The sequence below is a fragment of the Podarcis liolepis genome, assembly GCF_965112155.1.
Source record: "Podarcis liolepis genome assembly, chromosome: 16".
Lineage (NCBI taxonomy): Eukaryota > Metazoa > Chordata > Lepidosauria > Squamata > Lacertidae > Podarcis > Podarcis liolepis.
Window position 1 is genome coordinate 6,669,374 of NC_139567.1, and position 18,304 is coordinate 6,687,677.

An 18,304-nucleotide genomic window follows, 5' to 3' on the forward strand; every position below is an offset into this window, starting at 1 on the left:
CGGAGGGCGGCGCGTGGCTCCCGGGCCGCACCGGCGGAGATGCGGCGGGTCCCGCGGGCGGGGCTGGCGCTGCTGCTGCTGGAAGTGGGGGTGCGCGCCGCGCTGCTGGGGCTCTTCCTGTGAGTGCAAAAGCGGGCCGGGATGGGGGGGGGTCGCGAGGGAGGCGCGCAAGGCGCGGGCCTGGCATCCCCGGGAAAGAGGATGCGGGGAGATCTCTCTCTCTCGCTCTCTCTCTCTCTCTCTCTCTCTCTCTGCCGCAATGCACGCAGCAGGGAGCTTCCTTTGGAAAGCAACGCGGCGGTGCAGCAAGAGGCCAGCTGGGCGATGCGCAGGAGAGGTGCCTCCCTCTGCGCCTCAGGAGGCCTGTTGGTGCCTCGTTTTGGGCATGGGGTGGTACGCGATATGCGGCCCCCGGAGGACACCCTGGCACGTCTGGTCGTGGGTATCTTCCTGTGCATATTGTGTGGCTCGCAGGAGCTGGAAAGAAAATCCGCCGTGCCCCTTTGCGCCCCATAGATGCCTGCCCTGCTGCGCGGCGTGCACTGTATGGGCCAAGGGCCCCAGACGGTGTCCTCCTCCATCTCTAGGTCTACGTGCCTCTGGTGCAGGTTTCGTAACATAAGGGCCTGGAAAGACGAGGAACAGGAAGCTGCCTTCTGCAGAATCGGGCCCTTGGCCCATCTCAGCTCAGTTTGCCAACCCTGACTGGCAGCAGCTCTCCAGTTTTTCAGGCAGGGGTCTCTGGCTGGAGATGATGGGGATCTCCCTTCAAGGTGGACACCATACTAGTACAGAGGTACCCCGGGTTACAGATGCGTCAGGTTACAGACGCTTCAGGTCACAGACTCCACTAACTCAGAAATATTACCTCGGGTTAAGAACTTTGCTTCAGGATGAGAACAGAAATTCCGCGGCAGCAGTGGGAGGCCCCATTAGCTAAAGTGGTGCTTCCGGTTAAGAACAGTTTCAGGTTAAGAACGGACCTCCGGAACGAATTAAGTACTTAACCCGAGGTACCACTGTATTCAGGAAAAGCCTTATATCTACAACACACTCCTGTTTCTAATTCCTGCTGTTCTTGATACTTCCCCAGTGCATGGGAAATATCGTCAGAGGCTCTGTCTGACACACCCCTTTCCACATGGTTCCTTCGCAGTGAGTATAACACAGGGGTCTTCAGGAAGCATCCTTATACTGAGTCAGACCACAGCTCCATTGAACTTAGTGTTGCCGACCCTGACTGGCAACAACTCCCCAGAAAATGCCAGTGGCGAGCAGCTGATATGGCAAGACCTGCTGGCAGCAGCAGGTCAGCTGGCATTCCCGCACCCCTTGTGTTGACACAATGAGAGGAGTAGCTGCTCCTGTGTTTTGGCAGGGCTGATGCTGCTTGTCTGACATTTGGACTGACAGGAGTCCAAGGCTGATGTGTTCTTTTTGGATTCGGCTCCAGAGACGTAGGGGTAGGGCTGTTCTGCTCTGCACTTGTAATGATGAAATGGTTCCACTCACCGTTGTTTAAATAATTCTGCCGTGTTCTCACAGCCCAGGCTTTTACTGTAGGGAGAGGCCTGCCTCTCCAAGCAGCCCCATCTTTTCTCTCTAGCTAGGCTGTTGAAAATGAACCCCGTATTCCTGTTAATCTCACAGATGCCTCGATTTTTAAAATGGGTTCATGCCCACGGGAAAAGAGAGAGGAGTTGCCATTTTGCAATGAATCAGAGCAGACTCCGAGGGCATTTCCTTGCGCTAGGACAAAGTACATGTTTTAACCCTCACATGACTCTCAAGCCTCTGGTCCAACACTATTTTACATATTAAAACTCAATTTCAAAAACAGTGGGAGAGATGAAAAGAATCCCTTGTTGTTCGTTTCAGTTGTTTTAACTGTTTTTAAATTTGTATTTCTACATTGTTGTAGGGACCTGGGGCCTTATGGTGAAGAGCAGGCAATTATTATAATCATCATCATTGTCATCATTATTGTTAATAGTCCTGTTGCAGAGAATATCCAAGAGGAGCCCATGTTAACTTGGTTAATCTCATTGCACGCACCAGTTTTAAGAGCAAAGGCTTGGCCAGGGTGGGTGAGGAGAGAATCACATTTTCACATATACAAAATATTGCTCTTCACTTAGAATAGGGATAGGGGAACTGTGACTCTCCTGTTGCTCTTAGACTACAGTTCCCATCATTCCTGACCATTGGCTGTGCTGGCTTAGAGGTGGTCAGAGTTGGACTCAGCAACTCTCCTCATTCCTGACTTGAAAAACACAAAATGCATGGCTTCAAGGGGAAGTCATATAGACCCTATGCAACAAATAAGTAGCAAATAGGAATTGATCATGTGTGCATGTGCACACACAGTCTTATCATTCAGACAGGCCTGAGAATGCTGAACGGTCCAATGCTAGCTTGCAGGTTTCTGCACGATCAGGGATATCAAGCCTGCTCAAAATTCATTGCTTAGAAACATAGCCACTCTCCCTGCCTTCAGAGGGCATCCTCTCTCCTCACTTAGATGAGATAAATGCACCCTCCAGGCTGCTGAAATCTGTAGTTCATAACCTGCAGAAATCCAGCTCTAGAGCTTGCACAGGTTATTCCCCTCTTATCAACCACTGTGTAGGTCAGAGGTGAGGCAGAGTCCCTTATATGTGTGCGCATACAGTGGGAAAAGCACGCCTTGAAATTTATCGTTTCTTTATGTAATGTGCTTACACACTGACTTTTGTCACAGGTGACCTCAAAGCAGTATTAAAAAAACATCATACTGATTCCAAATCACAGAGCACAATTAAGATAACGGTAAAACATCATCAATATCAGTACTAAAACCGCGAAGCAGATTCAAGATTCAGAATCAGTTTTACCAAACCTGCAGCAAAACAAAAGGGCAGTGAACTCCCAACAAACTCATGGCTGTCCATGCCTAGAGGAGGAGGGTGTTCCAGGACTGGGGCACCTCTGCCACGCTGGAGACATTTGGTTTTTCCTCTCCTCCCTCTCCATACGCATCCTGCCTGGATTGGCATTCCATGAATCCAGTCCTCTGGTCGCAGGGAGCCAAATGGAGGTCAACTCAGTGACTGGCTGCCTGTTCCTCATATGACTGGAGCTCCTGTATTATCTGTGGTTATTTGGAATTTTGGTTTCTTTATGAAAACAATTTGATATTTCAAGTGATATTTGTAGACCGCTTTGAAAATGCCTGCTGGAAATGGTTGCATCATTCTTGTTCCTCAGATCTCCCTGTCACCATATTGGGAGGAAACCCCTGCTTTTTCTTTAAAATCACCAACACCCAAGAGGTGTTCCCACATGGCATCCAAGGGGTGCACAGTCTGCGTGGACAAGGGTTGTACACGCTTAACGCGTGCGTGGAGGCGGCTTGTACCTGTGTTCAGTGTATTGTGCAAACGCGCCTTTCGTCCTTGGGTTGTTCTTCTTCTCCAGGTTCACTGAGCTGCTGCCTCCGTTCCAGCGAGTCATACAGCCGGAAGAAATGTGGCTTTATAAAAACCCCTATGTGGAGTCCGACCATGTACCCGCTAAGCCCATGTTTGTAAGTATTCGTTCATGCCAGCCGTCTTGCGCTTGTAGTTACGTGTCCTTTGCAGGCAGATGCCGCTTCAGATTTGTCTCCAGTGCGTGGTACGTTCAGTGAAGCAGACATCTATGTAAGGGTTAGTCAGTGGGGTGCCCTCCAGATGTTGTGGATTGCAATTCCTATCATCATCACCATTTTATTAAATGTAATAATCATCACCAGAAGCTTTTCTTTTGGGAATTATAAGGACAGAACTACCTAAACCATGGGGATGCAAACTAAGGTCTGGGGGGCTGGATCCGGCCCAATCGCCTTCTAAATCCAGCCTGCGGACGGTTCGGGAATCAGCGTATTTTTACATGAGTAGAATGTGTGCTTTTATTTAAAATGCATCTCTGGGTTATTTGTGGGGCATAGGAATTCATTTATTCCCCCCTCCCAATATAGTCTGGCCCCCCACAAGGTCTGAGGTACAGTGGACCAGCCCCCTGCTGAAAAAGTTTGCTGACCCCTGACCTAAACTGTATAGAAATTTATTCATGTATGTGACTAGAGCGGCAATACTGTAATGTTACTCGCCCCAAAATGGAAAGAAGCAAAAGTCCCAGCGAAGGAAGGATGGATACAAAATCTTAATGGAATATACAGAAATGGTGAAACTTACTGGAAGAATAAGAAATCAAGATAACAAACTTTTTATAAAAGAATGGAAATGGTTTATTGAATATTTCCAGATAAATTGTACACAGATAAGAACATTAGCAGGATTATTGTAATAACCTGCAGTTCTGTAAGAATATATATTTAAAGCAGATGAATAAATGAGCAAATTAAGTTAATTTGGACATGCAGAAGATATTAAAAATACATTTAAGGAACCACAGGAAGCAAGGGAAGGAAGTCAAGTTTTGAAATGTTAAAATGATTGTAAAATGAAATGAAAAAATGAAAAGCATAAATAAAATAATAATAAATAAAATAATAATAATAGTAATCATAATAATAAAATTAATCATTATCATCCCTGGGCATTGACCAAGCTGATAGGAGCTCCTCTTAGTCCCTTTGGACATAGGATTACAGCCTTAATCTAGGAACTCTTCCTAACTGGAGTCGATGACGTACGAGGTCTTTTCCCAATAGGTAAGGGGTGGGGATCCTCTCTCCCTCCCAAAGTCGCTTGATTAGAACTCTCGTCATCCCTGACCATCAGCCATGCTGCTTGTTGTGGCTGGGAGACAGGGTCCAAAACACTTCGTGGAACCATGGGATTGTAGCGTTGGGAGAGACCTTAATGGTCATCCACTCCAACCCCCTGCAATGCAGGGTCACAGCAAGGATCTCCAAGGATCTTTGCTCCAAGGATCTCCTATAAGCTGGAGAGTCTTAAATACCTTAGTAATTTAGTTAATACTGAATATTGACTACGATCGCAATGTTTAATTGATTAAAATGAACTGTTTTCTCTTGATTTATCAGGCAGCATAAATTTTAATATAGTACTTATAAAGATTGTGGGTGGCAAGCACCTTTTTCGTTGATAGGGTGTATCCAATGAAGATCTACCCAGAATAGACCCTGTGAACTTCATGAGCATAATTTAGGCCTGTCCATTATTTTCAATGGGTCTGTTCTAATTCTGGATACAACCCTATAGTTTTGTTGTTGCTCTTGCAGCGCTGCTGACTCTATTTCCCATCTCGTTCCAGATCATTTCCTTTTTGTCTCCCCTGATCTTGATTCTCCTGGCGAAATTCTTCATGAACGCAGACCAAGAGGATACACGGGAAGCCTGCTTAGGTGAATACATCTTTGCGCACCGCAGTTGAACTATGGGGTTCGCTCCCACAAGATGTAGCCCTGGCCACCAACTTGAATAGCTTTGAAAGGGGGGCTATACACATTCACAGCGGATAAAGCTATATGTGGCTGCTAGTCACAAGGACCTTGTATTGCCTGCAGGGTCCAACCCAGTTCTAGTTTCTGGGCCAGGAGAGAGAGATGCTTTGGGGCTCATATCCTGCTTATGGGTTCCCTTCGACATCTGGATGGGCAGAAACAGGATGCTAGATGTGAGGGGTCCTTCGTCTGATTTAGCAAGTCTCCAGACCCGCTTATCTACGGGTCCGCCTCTCCTGGTCTGCCCTGCAGAGGACCTTAAGGTCCATGAATAGCCATAGTTTAGAGGTCCAGGGCCCTAAGGAAGTCAGACTATCCTCCACCAGGGCCAGGGCCTTTTCAGTGATGGCTCCGACCTGGTGGAATGCTCTGTCCCATGAGACTAGGGCCCTTCAGGATTTAACCTCCTTCTATCGGGCTTGTAAGACAGAGCTATTCCGCCTGGCCTTTAATTTGAATTCAGCCTGATCTTTTATTTCCCTTCTCTTCCCTCCCCCTCCCTTTTTATGAAGATCACCCGCTCTGAGACCCCACAGCTAATTCTCTCCTGGCCTCCTCGCTGGCCCAAGTAGGACCAATTCAGCCAGCTAGCCCTGGGGATTATCTAATGCTTATTTCCCCTAAATGTTTGATTTTTGAATTTTATTGTTATTCATGTTTTTATACTGTATTTTATGCTTCTTTTATAATTAAGTGTTTTAAATTTGTTGTTAGCTGCCCTGAGCCCGGTTTTTGAACTGGGAATGGCGGGGTATAAATAAATAAATAAAAAATTATTATTATTATTATTATTATTATTATTATTATTATTATTATTAACTAATTACAAGCTTTGAGTCCAACTTACCCCCTCCACAGCAGAAAATGCAAGAATACATCAATGAACCAAAAGAAGGATCATCTATAAACTTAGAACTGATTTGAGTGTTCAGATAAACCATGCAGTCCAGTCCGGATGGGCCTTTTCTGTTTTCTTCTCAGGGCACAGCAGCACCACATATTTAAAGAGCTTTAACAATCTTCCCAGGAAACTCTGGGAATTGCAGTTCTGTGAGAGTGAAAGGTGTCTCCTAGCAATTCTCAGTGCACTTAACTACACTTCTAAGGATTCTTTGTGGAAAGCTCTGACATTTAAAATCCTACAATAAATTGCTTTAAATGTATACTGTGGATCAGGCCCTAAACCCCTAGCTGCCCCCTGAAGCAGTCAAAGAAGTAGAGTTTTATCGCTTGTTTAATTTGTATTCCCCCCAAATGGTGGTCGAGGTCGACTAACAAGCAATAATTCAAACAAAATAAAATAACAGTAAAAAATATAGAGTAAAAAAATTAAAGCACAGCAGGTGCAACATCAGTAAAGTCAAACTTCTGATGGTAAAATTGTTTTAACTGATTTTACCATTGTCTTTTTATACAATTTTATACAAATTTTATACAATTTTTATACCTGTCCCAGGACCTTAGGGTGAAAGGTGGATAATAAGCAGTATATAAATCCTGCTAAATAAGAGGAATGAATTCATTTATTCCATGCAACCCACACAAGCCAATTGCAATGTATTTCCAAGACAGCTTCCTGTCCACATAAAAATGTATTTCCTTGCCAGTGGAAGATGCTTCAGAGAGGGGACTGGCTGAGCTTCCCTTGAGAAGGAGTTCCAGAACTTGGGGCCAGCTACCAAGAATAGCCATGTACTCACCTGTTCTAGCTTTCTGTCTGGGGTGCAAAGGCACTGGGATAACTTGAAAGAGTAGCTTCTTATTTAATGTTACAAAATAGAATTTTACTTTATTTCTATAGAGTACAATTCAACCACTTTAAACATATCGACCTTCTTGGGTGGGGTCCAGTATATCTGAAGGAGCATCTCCACCCCCATCATTCACTGAGGTCCAGCGCCGAGGGCCTTCTGGCGAGTCCCTCACTGCGAGAAGCCAAGTTACAGGGAACCAGGCAGAGGGCCTTCTTGGTAGTGGCACCCGCCCTATAGAATGCCCTCCCACCAGATGTCAAAGAGAAAAACAATTACCAGACTTTTAGAAGACATCTGAAGGCAGTCCTGTTTAGGGAAGCTTTTAATGTTTGATGCATTACTGTATTTTAATATTTTGTTGGACGCTGCCCAGGGTGGCTGGGGAAGCCCAGCCAGATGGCCGGGGTATGAATAATAAATTATTATTATTATTATTATTATTATTATTATTATTATTATTATTATTATTATTTATACCAGCCCCATCCTGAGCTAAAATTTGTGCAGTGGGGCTTTCCCTCCCACCCCCATCCATTCCTCCCAGGAGGAGAGGGGGAATCTCTCTCTGACAAACTTCAATGCTTGTGCAGATGGAATGGTGGGAAGACCATGGCTTGAATTGCATGATTGTGTTTTACCTTTGCAATAATTCTCCCCCTTAAGACAGCCCTATCGCCACAACATTTCTGACAATGAGCCTGACTAGGGCTGAATCAGTAAAGGTGATGAAAACGATGGGTTCTTCCGTCTTCTTTCCTCCAGGTGCCAGCCTGGCTCTTACCCTGAATGGTGTCTTTACCAATGCTGTGAAGCTGGCCGTGGGCAGGTGAGATCCTGTTTCTCTCTGTGTGTGTGTTTGTTCTAGTCCTTTCTGTAGAGAGTGTATTTTTGCATTTTGAGTGCCGGTTGCAGAAGGTTGGACCGGGCTGTCTGCGTTTCGAATGGATTGCATAAATATCCTGAGAGTGGCAGAGTAACATTTCAGACTGCAATGGGTTTGTCTCTGCCATTTTTGAATGCCCATCCCAAATGTGGAATAGTTCCCCAGTGCTAGAGAACATGGCACAATTTAGGTATTTATCTATTCATTAGAACTCTTTCTGCACATATATACACAGTATATAATGCCCTCTTTCATTATGAGAAGTGGTACCATGGTGGTTCATATTGAGCAGGAAGGTTGCAGCACAGCACAGGGCCTGTCCTGGTAGTTTTCTACTTGCAGGGACATTCCCACCACCACCGATTCTATAGGGGAGTATTAAAAAAAATGGGTTGTATCCAACTAATTTCTACCCACACTATAGAATCAAAGAATTGTAGAGTTTGAAAGGACCCTCTAATCCAAACCCCTGCAATGGAGAAATTCTTTCCATAGCTATCCCTGGGTGGGCCCAGACCACAAACCTTCTGGTTCACAGCCAGACACATTGAGTAGGCCTATTGAAATGGATAGACAGGCTAACTTAGGTACAAATCTGGATTTAGATTGGTCTACTCTGAGTAGAAATTAGCTGAATATGACCCAGTGGGTCTACTCTGAGCATGGCTGACATTGGATACAATCCATGATTTTCCTCCACTGTCAATCTGAAATCTTAACAGTCCAGCAGGCCACCTCAGGATTCTGCTATCACTTGTCACCTAGTTCTGCTCTATGGGCAAGCCAGGCAGTCTGTTTCCTAGTAAACGTGGCTCCTGAAATCCCATTTGCCTTCTATTCCTTTATCTTTCTTTCTTGTCTCCTTCTAGGCTACTGCCTGGAGACTAGAGAAGGGTTGGGCTGGGCAGGGGTCTCCTAGATGTTGCTGGACTCCAGCTCTCATTCTCTGTCAGCATGGTCCTTACCAGCTGGAAGTGATAGGAGTTGGGATTTGGGATTTATGTCCTCTGCTGCCGCCGCCTTCTCCAGAGCAATTTTCAGCCAAGCAAAGGCCGTTACTTGCAAGACGCCAGGGTGGGTTATGGAAGGACCAGTGGTTGTGGAGTCTGCAAGAGGAGCTGCATGCTCAGGTTGTGGAGCGCAGCGTTAGATTTCGCTTTGCTTCTTCCTCTCTGCACTTATCGTTCAGAGCCCCACGCTATGCGTCTCTTCCTCACTCCAGGCCTCGACCGGACTTCTTCTACCGCTGCTTCCCAGATGGCCGGGAAACCCTTCAGCTGCTGTGCACGGGGGACGCACAAATAGTGACCGAGGGGCGCAAGAGCTTCCCCAGTGGACATTCTTCTTGTGAGTGCACAAGCTGTCTCGTTTGGGGGCTGCAGCCGGGGATGGGAAGCACCAAATGGGGAGATGGGATGGATCCAGGGTGAGTTCAAGTCAGCCATGCACAGATCTCTCCAGGGTGCATCTGCAGAGAGACTTTTTTGTGAGCAGAAGAGTGTCCTGGCTACAACCATATGATACACTTGCAGCATTATAAATCCCCATAACAGCTCCTCTGCCCCATCTCCACACCTGCAAACAGGTGATCTTCATGGTTGCTGCTTTGCTTGATCTCCACCCCTACCCATGCTATCTCCAAAGACTGCTCGTTCGCCCGATCCCCAACCCACACAAACCCCAAACATTGCTCCTTCACCTGATCTCCAGCGTGCACAAGATCCCCAAAGACTGTTGCTTTCCTCCATCTCCACCCTTCCACCGCCACAATCCCTAAAGACAGCTCCTTTGCTCATCCCTACCCCACCGATGCAATCTCAAAAGACTGTTCAGTTGCTCAATCCACATCCCCCTACTCATGCGATCCCCAAAGTTGCTGCTTTACCCAATCTCCACCCTCACCCGTACAATTCTTCGCCCATCCCCCTACCAACCTGATCACCAAAGATTGCCCAGTCCCCACAAGTGCAATCCTCAAACACAGCTCCCATTTGTAGCCTCCACATGTGCCATCCTCAAATATTGCTCCGATCTCCACCCCCCATCGTGATCTCTGAAGACTACTCCTATGTCCAATCACCAACCCCTCACCCACACAATACCCAAATACTGCTGTTTCGCCTGAGCTCCACACACACACTCCCCAATCTGTGCAGTAAAAAGGTGAAGGTACCCCTGACCGTTAGCTCCAGTCGTGGACGACACTGGGGTTGCGTGCTCATCTTGCTCTATAGGTCGAGGGAGCCGGTGTTTGTCTGCAGACAGCTTCCGGGTCATGTGGCCAGCATGACTAAGCTGCTTCTGGTGAACCAGAGCAGCGCACAGAACGCCGTTTACCTTCCCTCCGGAGTGGTACCTATTTATCTACTTGCACTTTGACGTGCTTTCGAACTGCTAGGTGGGCAGGAGCAGGGACCGAGCAACGGGAGCTCACCCCGTGGCGGGGATTCGAGCCGGCGACCTTCTGATCGGCAAGTCCTAGGCTCTGTGGTTTAGACCACAGCACCACCCTCGTCCCCCAATCTGTGCAGTGCAATCTCCATAATCTGCTCTGTCGTCTGCTCCTTCACCCGATCTCCAATCCCCAAAGACCCCTCCTTTGCTTGATGTCCACCCCCACCCCACACAACATGCCTATTAATATACAGGCCTGAGTTTCCACTTCCACTGTTCTCTGTCTTTATTCCTCCCTCATCCACCCCCTTCTCCGCAACTGGAACAACTTAATCATCTCCCTCACTGACAGTGAACTCTCAGCTGACCGGAACCTGCAGCCAACCACCAGACCAATACACCTGATCCAGGCCCTGTCTGGTAAAATCTTAAAGCGATCACATTTCCTCTGTTAGAACCTGTCACTACAGCTCTTTGTAGTCACAGAATGTTTCTTCAAAACTTAGAGCAAAATGAACCACATAGAGAGAGTTTCTCTACAGACTCCAACTCCCATCGTGCTTGACCATTGGCCATGCTGACTGGGGCTGCTGGGGGCTGGTCTCCCTGTTGGCTTCCGCTGCTCTGAATGTTCCCCTCAATGTGGCTCACCTGAGAGCCTGAACCATTGAAGTCTACAGGGCTAACTTTTGAGTCCTCTTGTATAGTGTTGCCTTGCAAAGGCATTGCCCACCACCTGAGCTCAGCCTCTGCTATACCTTGCCGAGAGATCGGGGACTATTAGTTCCTCAGGTGTTTATGGATCTGTCGCTGATGTTAGCGGGGACTCGTTTCCTTGCTGGGTCTTGCAGTGATCATTCCTCTCTTCCAGTTGCCTTTGCCGGCCTCGCCTTCGGCTCCTTCTACATCGCAGGGAAGCTCCACTGCTTTGCGCCTGGCGGGCGTGGGCAGTCCTGGCGCCTCTGTGCCTTCTTGGCGCCCCTCTTTGTGGCGATGCTCATTGCTTTATCCCGCACCTGTGATTACAAGCATCACTGGCAAGGTGAGTGAGAAGTTGATGGAGAAGTGAGCCACGAAGACGGCAAGTGGCTGTCTTCCTGTGGCTAACCTGTGATGTTGCTTGACTACAATTCCCATCAGTTGTAGCCAATTGGCAGTAGTCAAGGAGGATGGGAGTTGTAGTCCAGCAACCCCTGGAAGGCTTCAGGATCCCCCAACCCTGGAGTAATGGGTGGAGGTTGGCTGTACTCCCTACTTAAGTGCATGCCTGCGTCCAAGCCAGGGTTTGGAACAGGATAGAGGGCTGAATCCCCTCCTGCCCGTTACAGGATTTTTACTCCACATATTCCTCTGGAAAAAACCAGCTGACAGATGTCAGGAATCCCTTGGTGCCTGCCTTCAGGCTTACTGTGTAAAAGACGCAGCACACAGGGAAAAGTGATTGGGAGGGAGGAGGGGAGAAGCAAACTATGGCACCGGTTCTTAGAGCAGCAGCCATTTGCTCTTGCCACTGCTGGACTTCTGGGTTTTCCCTCCCTGGCACCCAGTTAGATGAGCTGCATATCTGACCCAAGCATGGTGCCGTCTTGTATTTTTCCATTCATTCATTTGGAGAGGAAGCATAGACCAGTGGCAGAGCACATGGCTTTGTATGCAGAACATTCCCTGCTCAGTCACTGGTATTTCCAGTTTAAAAGGCAGGTAGCAGGTGATAGGAATGACCTCTCTTTGCTTGAAGCCTTGTAGAGCTTCTACCAGTCAGAGTCGACAATTCTGGGTTAGATGAACAAATGGGCCGAACCTGTATAAGGCAGCTTCCCCTATGACGAAGGAAGAGCATTGCTTTGCATGCAGAAGGTCCCAGGTTCCATCCCTGGCAATGGACAGGGAATGTCCCATCTGAAACTCTGGAAAGCCACTGTCAGTCAGGGTCAGGAATACTGACCTAGATAGACCAGGAGTCTGACTCTGTATGAGGCAATTTCCTACTCTTCTCCCTACACATGGAGAGGATAGGAGCAGAGTTCTGTGCTGTTGCTAGCCAGCCCCAAGCTGAAACCATCTTTGTATTCTCTCCTCTTTGTGTTTTCTTCCCAAGATGTGCTGGTTGGTTCAGGAATGGGCCTTGCATTTGCCTACCTGTGCTACAGACAGCATTACCCTCCTCTGACGGATCCCGAGTGCCATCAGCCGCTGCAGCGCAAATCCAGGTTCTCTGCCCCAGAGAGACAAAAGCTGACAGTCTCTGGTTTCAGCCTCGATGTATAAAGACCTCAGGATCCCCACCTGCATGTCCTGGGTGCTGGAAAAGGAGGGAGGCCACAGCCTTCGGTGTTACTTTGTGCCTGGAGGAGGAGTGCGGTTGGATCACACCATTTTTAAATGCCGGCAGTCCAGTTGGGGGGCTTTGAGATCTGCTCTGGCCCTACCAGTCTGTTTACACAGGGACCTAGGGAACAGTGCTGGGCATTGCATGGCAATTCTGGAGGTAATTCTCTCCTACTAGACAGCAGGGCCTAGACCAATCGCATTTCCAGCCCAGCCCATGCCACTCTTAATAATGCAGTTGCCCTAAGCCAAAAGGCAATCTGGTCCAGTCCTTTGCTGTAAGGCAAAACCATCACCTGCCGCTCGCCTCCACACAGATCATCAGAGCTCCGCCCCAGCCAGGGTGTCTCCTACACTGAACACCACTCCCTTAAAGATGACCCACATTTTATTGACCAGCAGTGGGACACACTCCCTCCCATTTATTCTGGATGGAGGAGAGCTGTTGAGAGCTTCTCTCTGTGAAAGGGTGTGGTGATGCCTTTCCCCCCCTCACGGATGAAAGGCGGCACACCAACACGATTTTAGGGTCCTGCCTCTTTCTCTGCCCTTTTGCATTATGCCACACTCAGTGACAACCATATTGGGACTAGAGTTGGTGGCACATTGCAAAAATTTCAGATGAGCTCACTGGGCCCTGAAGGTTTGGTGACCTCTTTTTTAGCGTAGACAGGGTCCCTGATTGGTTTTCTGCCCTTTCAGCTACCTCCAGGCTTTCCCCATTCAACCTGTACATTCCCCACACAGGTTGGCTGGCTTTTATGTTCAGAAGCCTAGCAAGCCTAAAAGCGTTTGGGAGCGGAAGCATTTGTGGATCTGAGCCCACCTCCTTCATCAGATGCATGAAATGTTACCCTCGGCTGATGGGGTGTACGGTTCTTGGGGAAGCGGCATGCAGCTTACTTGGAGAGCATCTTCCTTGCATGCAGAAGGTGCCAGGAACAGCTCCTGGTGTCTCCAGGTGCAGCTGGGAAACAGCACCTGCCTGAGATCCTGGGAAGCCACTGCGGGTCAGTGAAGACTGAGCTAGAGGGACCCGATGATCTGACTTGGTATAAGGCAGCTTCCAATGTTTCTATAGTCCTCTCTCATATATACATATGAGAGCCTGTCACTTGAACCTCAAGCATGTCTACTTAGAAGTCCCTCCCAGTTCACAGGTGTTTACTCACCAGTGAGCGTGTTTAGGATTGCAGTTGAGAGAAGAGCAAGAAAATTTTTGGGCAGAGTTGCAGCTAATGCATGTATGATGCAATGGACTAATGAATGAAAGTTCCTGCCATGATGCATTTGATACCGTTTTTGGTACCAGAAGACTCTCTCTCCTTTTGTTTGCTGCAGCAGATAAGCCCCGTTTGCCCCTCTGCCACTCTGACGTATCTGCTCCTTTGACCTCCTGCAAAAGCAGGTTCTGTGCTGTGCAGACCAGCTCTTCCTTAGACGGATGTGCATATTCCAGAGGATGGGTGCGCAGAGATGCAGCCTGGCGCCCTGAGAACTGCAGCTTCTATTCTGAAAAAGGCAATTGTGTCCCTAGAGCTAGGAAGAAAAGCATAGAAGCTTTTTATCTGTTGTCCACTTAGAAAATCAAACAGTGCCCCTTGTGGCCTTTAGGTGGGCAGGGCTTCAATATACTCCTGGTTTTAGACAGGCGGGGAACTTGTAGCCCTTCAGATGTTGGACTACATTGGCCACTATTCCTGACCATTGGTCATTCTGGCCAGGGCCAAGGGGAGTCCAGCAACATCTGGAGGGCCACAGACTCCCCATTCCTGCTTTAGGCTGTGACGAGTGTTTCCACCACCCTCATTGCACATCCATTCTGATTTTCCACATTTCCTTCCCTTGATCCCAGCCCTGAAAAATCTAGACTATGAAAACCTGAGTCTTAGCAACATTAACTTATTATATAGAATGTGGGTAATTTATTCTAAATGTCAAATGTGCACTTTTTCAGTGTAGAGTCAATCCTGCTTTTATCAGGTCATTGCAGATCATGGACTCCAGGCTTGTAGTGATGTGTGGAACTTTACTGTGAGAAAATCATGTTCTTTATCTGTTAATGTTTTATCTTCCTAGTAGCATATCTTGATTTCAACAAGATTCCCCATAATATTCTTGATGACAGATTGGTAAAATGTGGGCTAGATGATGCTACCGTTGGGTGGATTTGTAGCTGCTTGACAAACTTTACCCAAAGGGTGCCCATCAATGACTCCTCGTTCATCTGGGAAGAAGTGATTTGTGGGGTTCTGTCCTGTTCTGTTATTTGACACCTTTATCAATGAGTTGGGCAAAGGAGTGTAGGATCCTTATCAGATTTGCAGGTGGCGGAGCTGCATGTAAAGTTCTGCATTAAGTTAGGAGGAATAAGGCACTCATACACAAGATGGGTGATGCCTCGTAAAAATGCAAAAGATTCAGGGATTTTAGTAGACCAGAAACTAAATGTGATCCCCCAGTGTTGTGCAGTATATAAAAAGGCTAATACAGTAGTACCTCCAGTTATGTAATCCTCTGGTTATGTAAACTTCGGGATGCGAAAGCGGCAAACCCAGAAGTATTTGACAGGGCTTCGCCATGCACGCAGGTGGAGAAGTGGTCCTCAGGTTGCAGAAAACTCGGGATCCAACCGGACCTCCAGAACAGATCCCGTCTGCAACCGGAGGTACCACTGTACAATTCTCTAACAGAATTGTACAGTGGCGTCTGATTTGCTCAGACGTCAGCTAGGGTACTATGTCCAGTTCTGGGGTTTAACAAGGATATTGTTGAGCTGGACCATGTTCAAAGCAAGGTGACAAAGATGATAAGAGTCCTGGATATCTAGTCCTCTGAGAAAGGGGTGAAGAAGTTGAGTATATTTCCCCTACTCTCTGGACAGTACTATTTAGAGGCAATATGAGAACCATTAATAAATACTTGAAGGGACATCTCATAGAACAAGGGAGGGGAGAGTCCTCTGACCCTCCAGGTGTTAATGGAACTACAGCTTCCGTCATCCCTGGTGATTGGATGTGCTTCCTGGGGCTGATGGAAGTTGTAGTTAAGCAAGCAACATTGGGAGAGCCAAAACCTTCCCACTTCTGATGTATAAGATGGAATGTGTTTGCTTTCTTTTGCTTCAAAGGGTTGGCCCTGGACCAACGGGCTCAAATTCTCAGAAGGGTTTTTGACCAGCTAGCAAGAAAAACTTCTTGATGTTGCAAGCTGCTTGACAGTTTGTTCCACTGTCTCAGAAAGTGGTGGCCTCTCATTCATTAGAGGTTGTCCAACAGAGGCTGGATGGCTTCCTGGGATGGATGTTGTTGCACCATAGATGATATTTGAGGGCCTAGCCAACTCTGTATGTTATAGCCAATTACGTTCTGTTCAGAGTAGACCCACTGAAATCAATGCCCTAAGTTGAAGGTACAGAAATAGAAAACCCGAAAGAGATTAGAAAAGGATTCTTGGACTTTTATAGACATTTGTACAAAAGTAAAGAAAAGAATAACACGAGAAAAATAGAAAGATTTTTAAAGGAAAAAGAAGTGCAGAAGATCCCGACGGGGGAAAAAGATAATCTGAATGCCCCCACTGAAATTGAAGAAATAAAAGAGGCGATAAGAGTTGATAAAAGGAAAAGCTCCAGGACCAGATGGATTTACAGCTCGTTATTATAAAGAAATGAGACGCACCCTGCTTGTACCACTGGAAGAAGTTACGAATAACATTTTGAAAAACAGAGAAATTCCGGAAACGTGGAAAGAGGCCTTTATTACATTTATTCCAAAACAAGATTCAGACTTAACGCAAGTAAAAAATTACAGGCCTATTTCATTGTTGAATACTGATTATAAAATCTTTGCGAGCATACTAGCAAAGAGAATGAAAAAGGTATTGCAAGAAATTATACATAAGGATCAGGCGGGTTTCCTTCCTGGCAGACAGATGAAAGATAATATAAGAAATATAATAAACATATTAGAATATCTGAATGCTAGGAATGAGAAACAAGCTATGCTGATTTTTGTGGATGCTGAAAAGGCCTTTGACAATATATCATGGGACTTTATGCTAAAAAATTTAGAATATATGGACGTGGGTACGGAATTCTTCAACGGAATAAAGGCAATATATACAGAGCAAAAAGCAAAGTTGATAGTAAATAATAACTAAAGATACAAGACAGGGATGTCCATTATCGCCACTATTATTCATTCTGGTACTGGAAGTCTTACTAAAATCAATAAGGAAAAATGAAGAAATAAAAGGGGTGTCTGTAGGAAAAAATGAATATAAAGTTAAAGCGTTTGCGGACGACTTAGTAATAATGGTAGAAGAACCATTGGGAAGTGTTAAAAGAATTTTAGAAGAAATAGATCAATTTGGTCAAGTTGCAGGATTTTATTTAAATTAAAAAAAGACCAAAATTATTGCTAAAAATATGAATCAAGAACTAATAGAGGTAATGCAACAACAGACAGGGATTGAAGTGGTGAATAAAGTGAGGTATTTAGGAATATGGTTAACCCCCCAAAATATTGATTTGTTTCAAAACAATTACTTACCTGTGTGGAATGGAATAAAAAGGGATCTGGAGGTGTGGGGAAGATTGAAGTTATCTTTTTGGGGGAGAATATCAACGATTAAGATGAGTGTGCTGCCAAAGATGTTATTTTTATTTCAATCACTACCGATAATCAAGGGGGCATCAGTATTTAAAGAATGGCAAAAAACAATTTCAAGATATATCTGGCAGGGCAAGAAGCCAAGGATTCAGTTCAAGTTACTAACAGATGCAAAGGAAAGAGGTGGCTTCGCTCTGCCAGACTTGAAATTATATTACGAAGCATCATGCCTCTGTTGGTTAAAGGAATGGATTAAACTAGAGAATGGGGAGTTGTTGGACTTAGAAGGGTTTGACAACAGATTTGGTTGGCATGCATACTTATGGTATGGAAAGAAGAAAATTCATAAAGCGTTTGAAAACCACATCTTTCGAAGATCACTGATAGAGGTATGGGAAAGGTATAAAAATTTGTTGGAACCAAGACTCCCCCACTGGATTTCACCATTAGAAATATTGAGTGTGAAAAAGATTAACATGAGGGGGGGATGGATAACATATGGAGATTTGATAGTGAGAGGGGGGGGGAATGGAAAATGAAATCTTATGAAGATGTGAAAGAATTTGTTTATGATTGGTTGCATTATTACCAGGTTAATGAAATGTTTAAAAAAGACTGTAAAGAGTGTGGATATGAAAGAAAAGATTCAAAATTTCAAACAGAGGTACTGAATAGTGAGTATAAAAATTTATCAAAAATGTATAAAATGTTGCTCGAATGGCATACAAAAGATGAAGAGGTTAAATTGGTAAAGATACATTGGGCCAGAGATTTTGAGTACAATATACAATATGATGATTGGATGAAATTATGGAATGAAAGGTTAAAATTTACGACCTGTACTGCGTTGAAGGAAAATATAATGAAAATGGTATATAGATGG

The 18,304-nt window shown here is 45.9% G+C and overlaps 1 protein-coding gene across 5 annotated transcripts in view; it reads left to right on the forward strand.

The window, feature by feature from the left end:
• PLPP5 (phospholipid phosphatase 5) overlaps positions 1 to 18,304 on the forward strand; it is a 23,902-nt gene continuing 5,598 nt past the window's right edge. Inside the window, exons 1-8 of one of the 5 annotated variants that reach the window (XM_083480732.1) lie at positions 1 to 119; positions 3,457 to 3,565; positions 5,260 to 5,350; positions 7,966 to 8,029; positions 9,309 to 9,433; positions 11,352 to 11,522; positions 12,579 to 12,690; positions 18,014 to 18,095. In XM_083480732.1, coding sequence (XP_083336858.1) covers positions 40 to 119; positions 3,457 to 3,565; positions 5,260 to 5,350; positions 7,966 to 8,029; positions 9,309 to 9,433; positions 11,352 to 11,522; positions 12,579 to 12,690; positions 18,014 to 18,092 — 831 coding nt within the window. In that variant the 5' untranslated portion in view covers positions 1 to 39 and the 3' untranslated portion in view covers positions 18,093 to 18,095. Of the gene's footprint in view, positions 120 to 242; positions 370 to 3,456; positions 3,566 to 5,259; positions 5,351 to 7,965; positions 8,030 to 9,308; positions 9,434 to 11,351; positions 11,523 to 12,578; positions 16,413 to 18,013; positions 18,096 to 18,304 lie in introns of those variants that run through there. The other 4 variants (XM_083480730.1, XM_083480733.1, XM_083480734.1 and 1 more) reach the window with 4 other exon arrangements.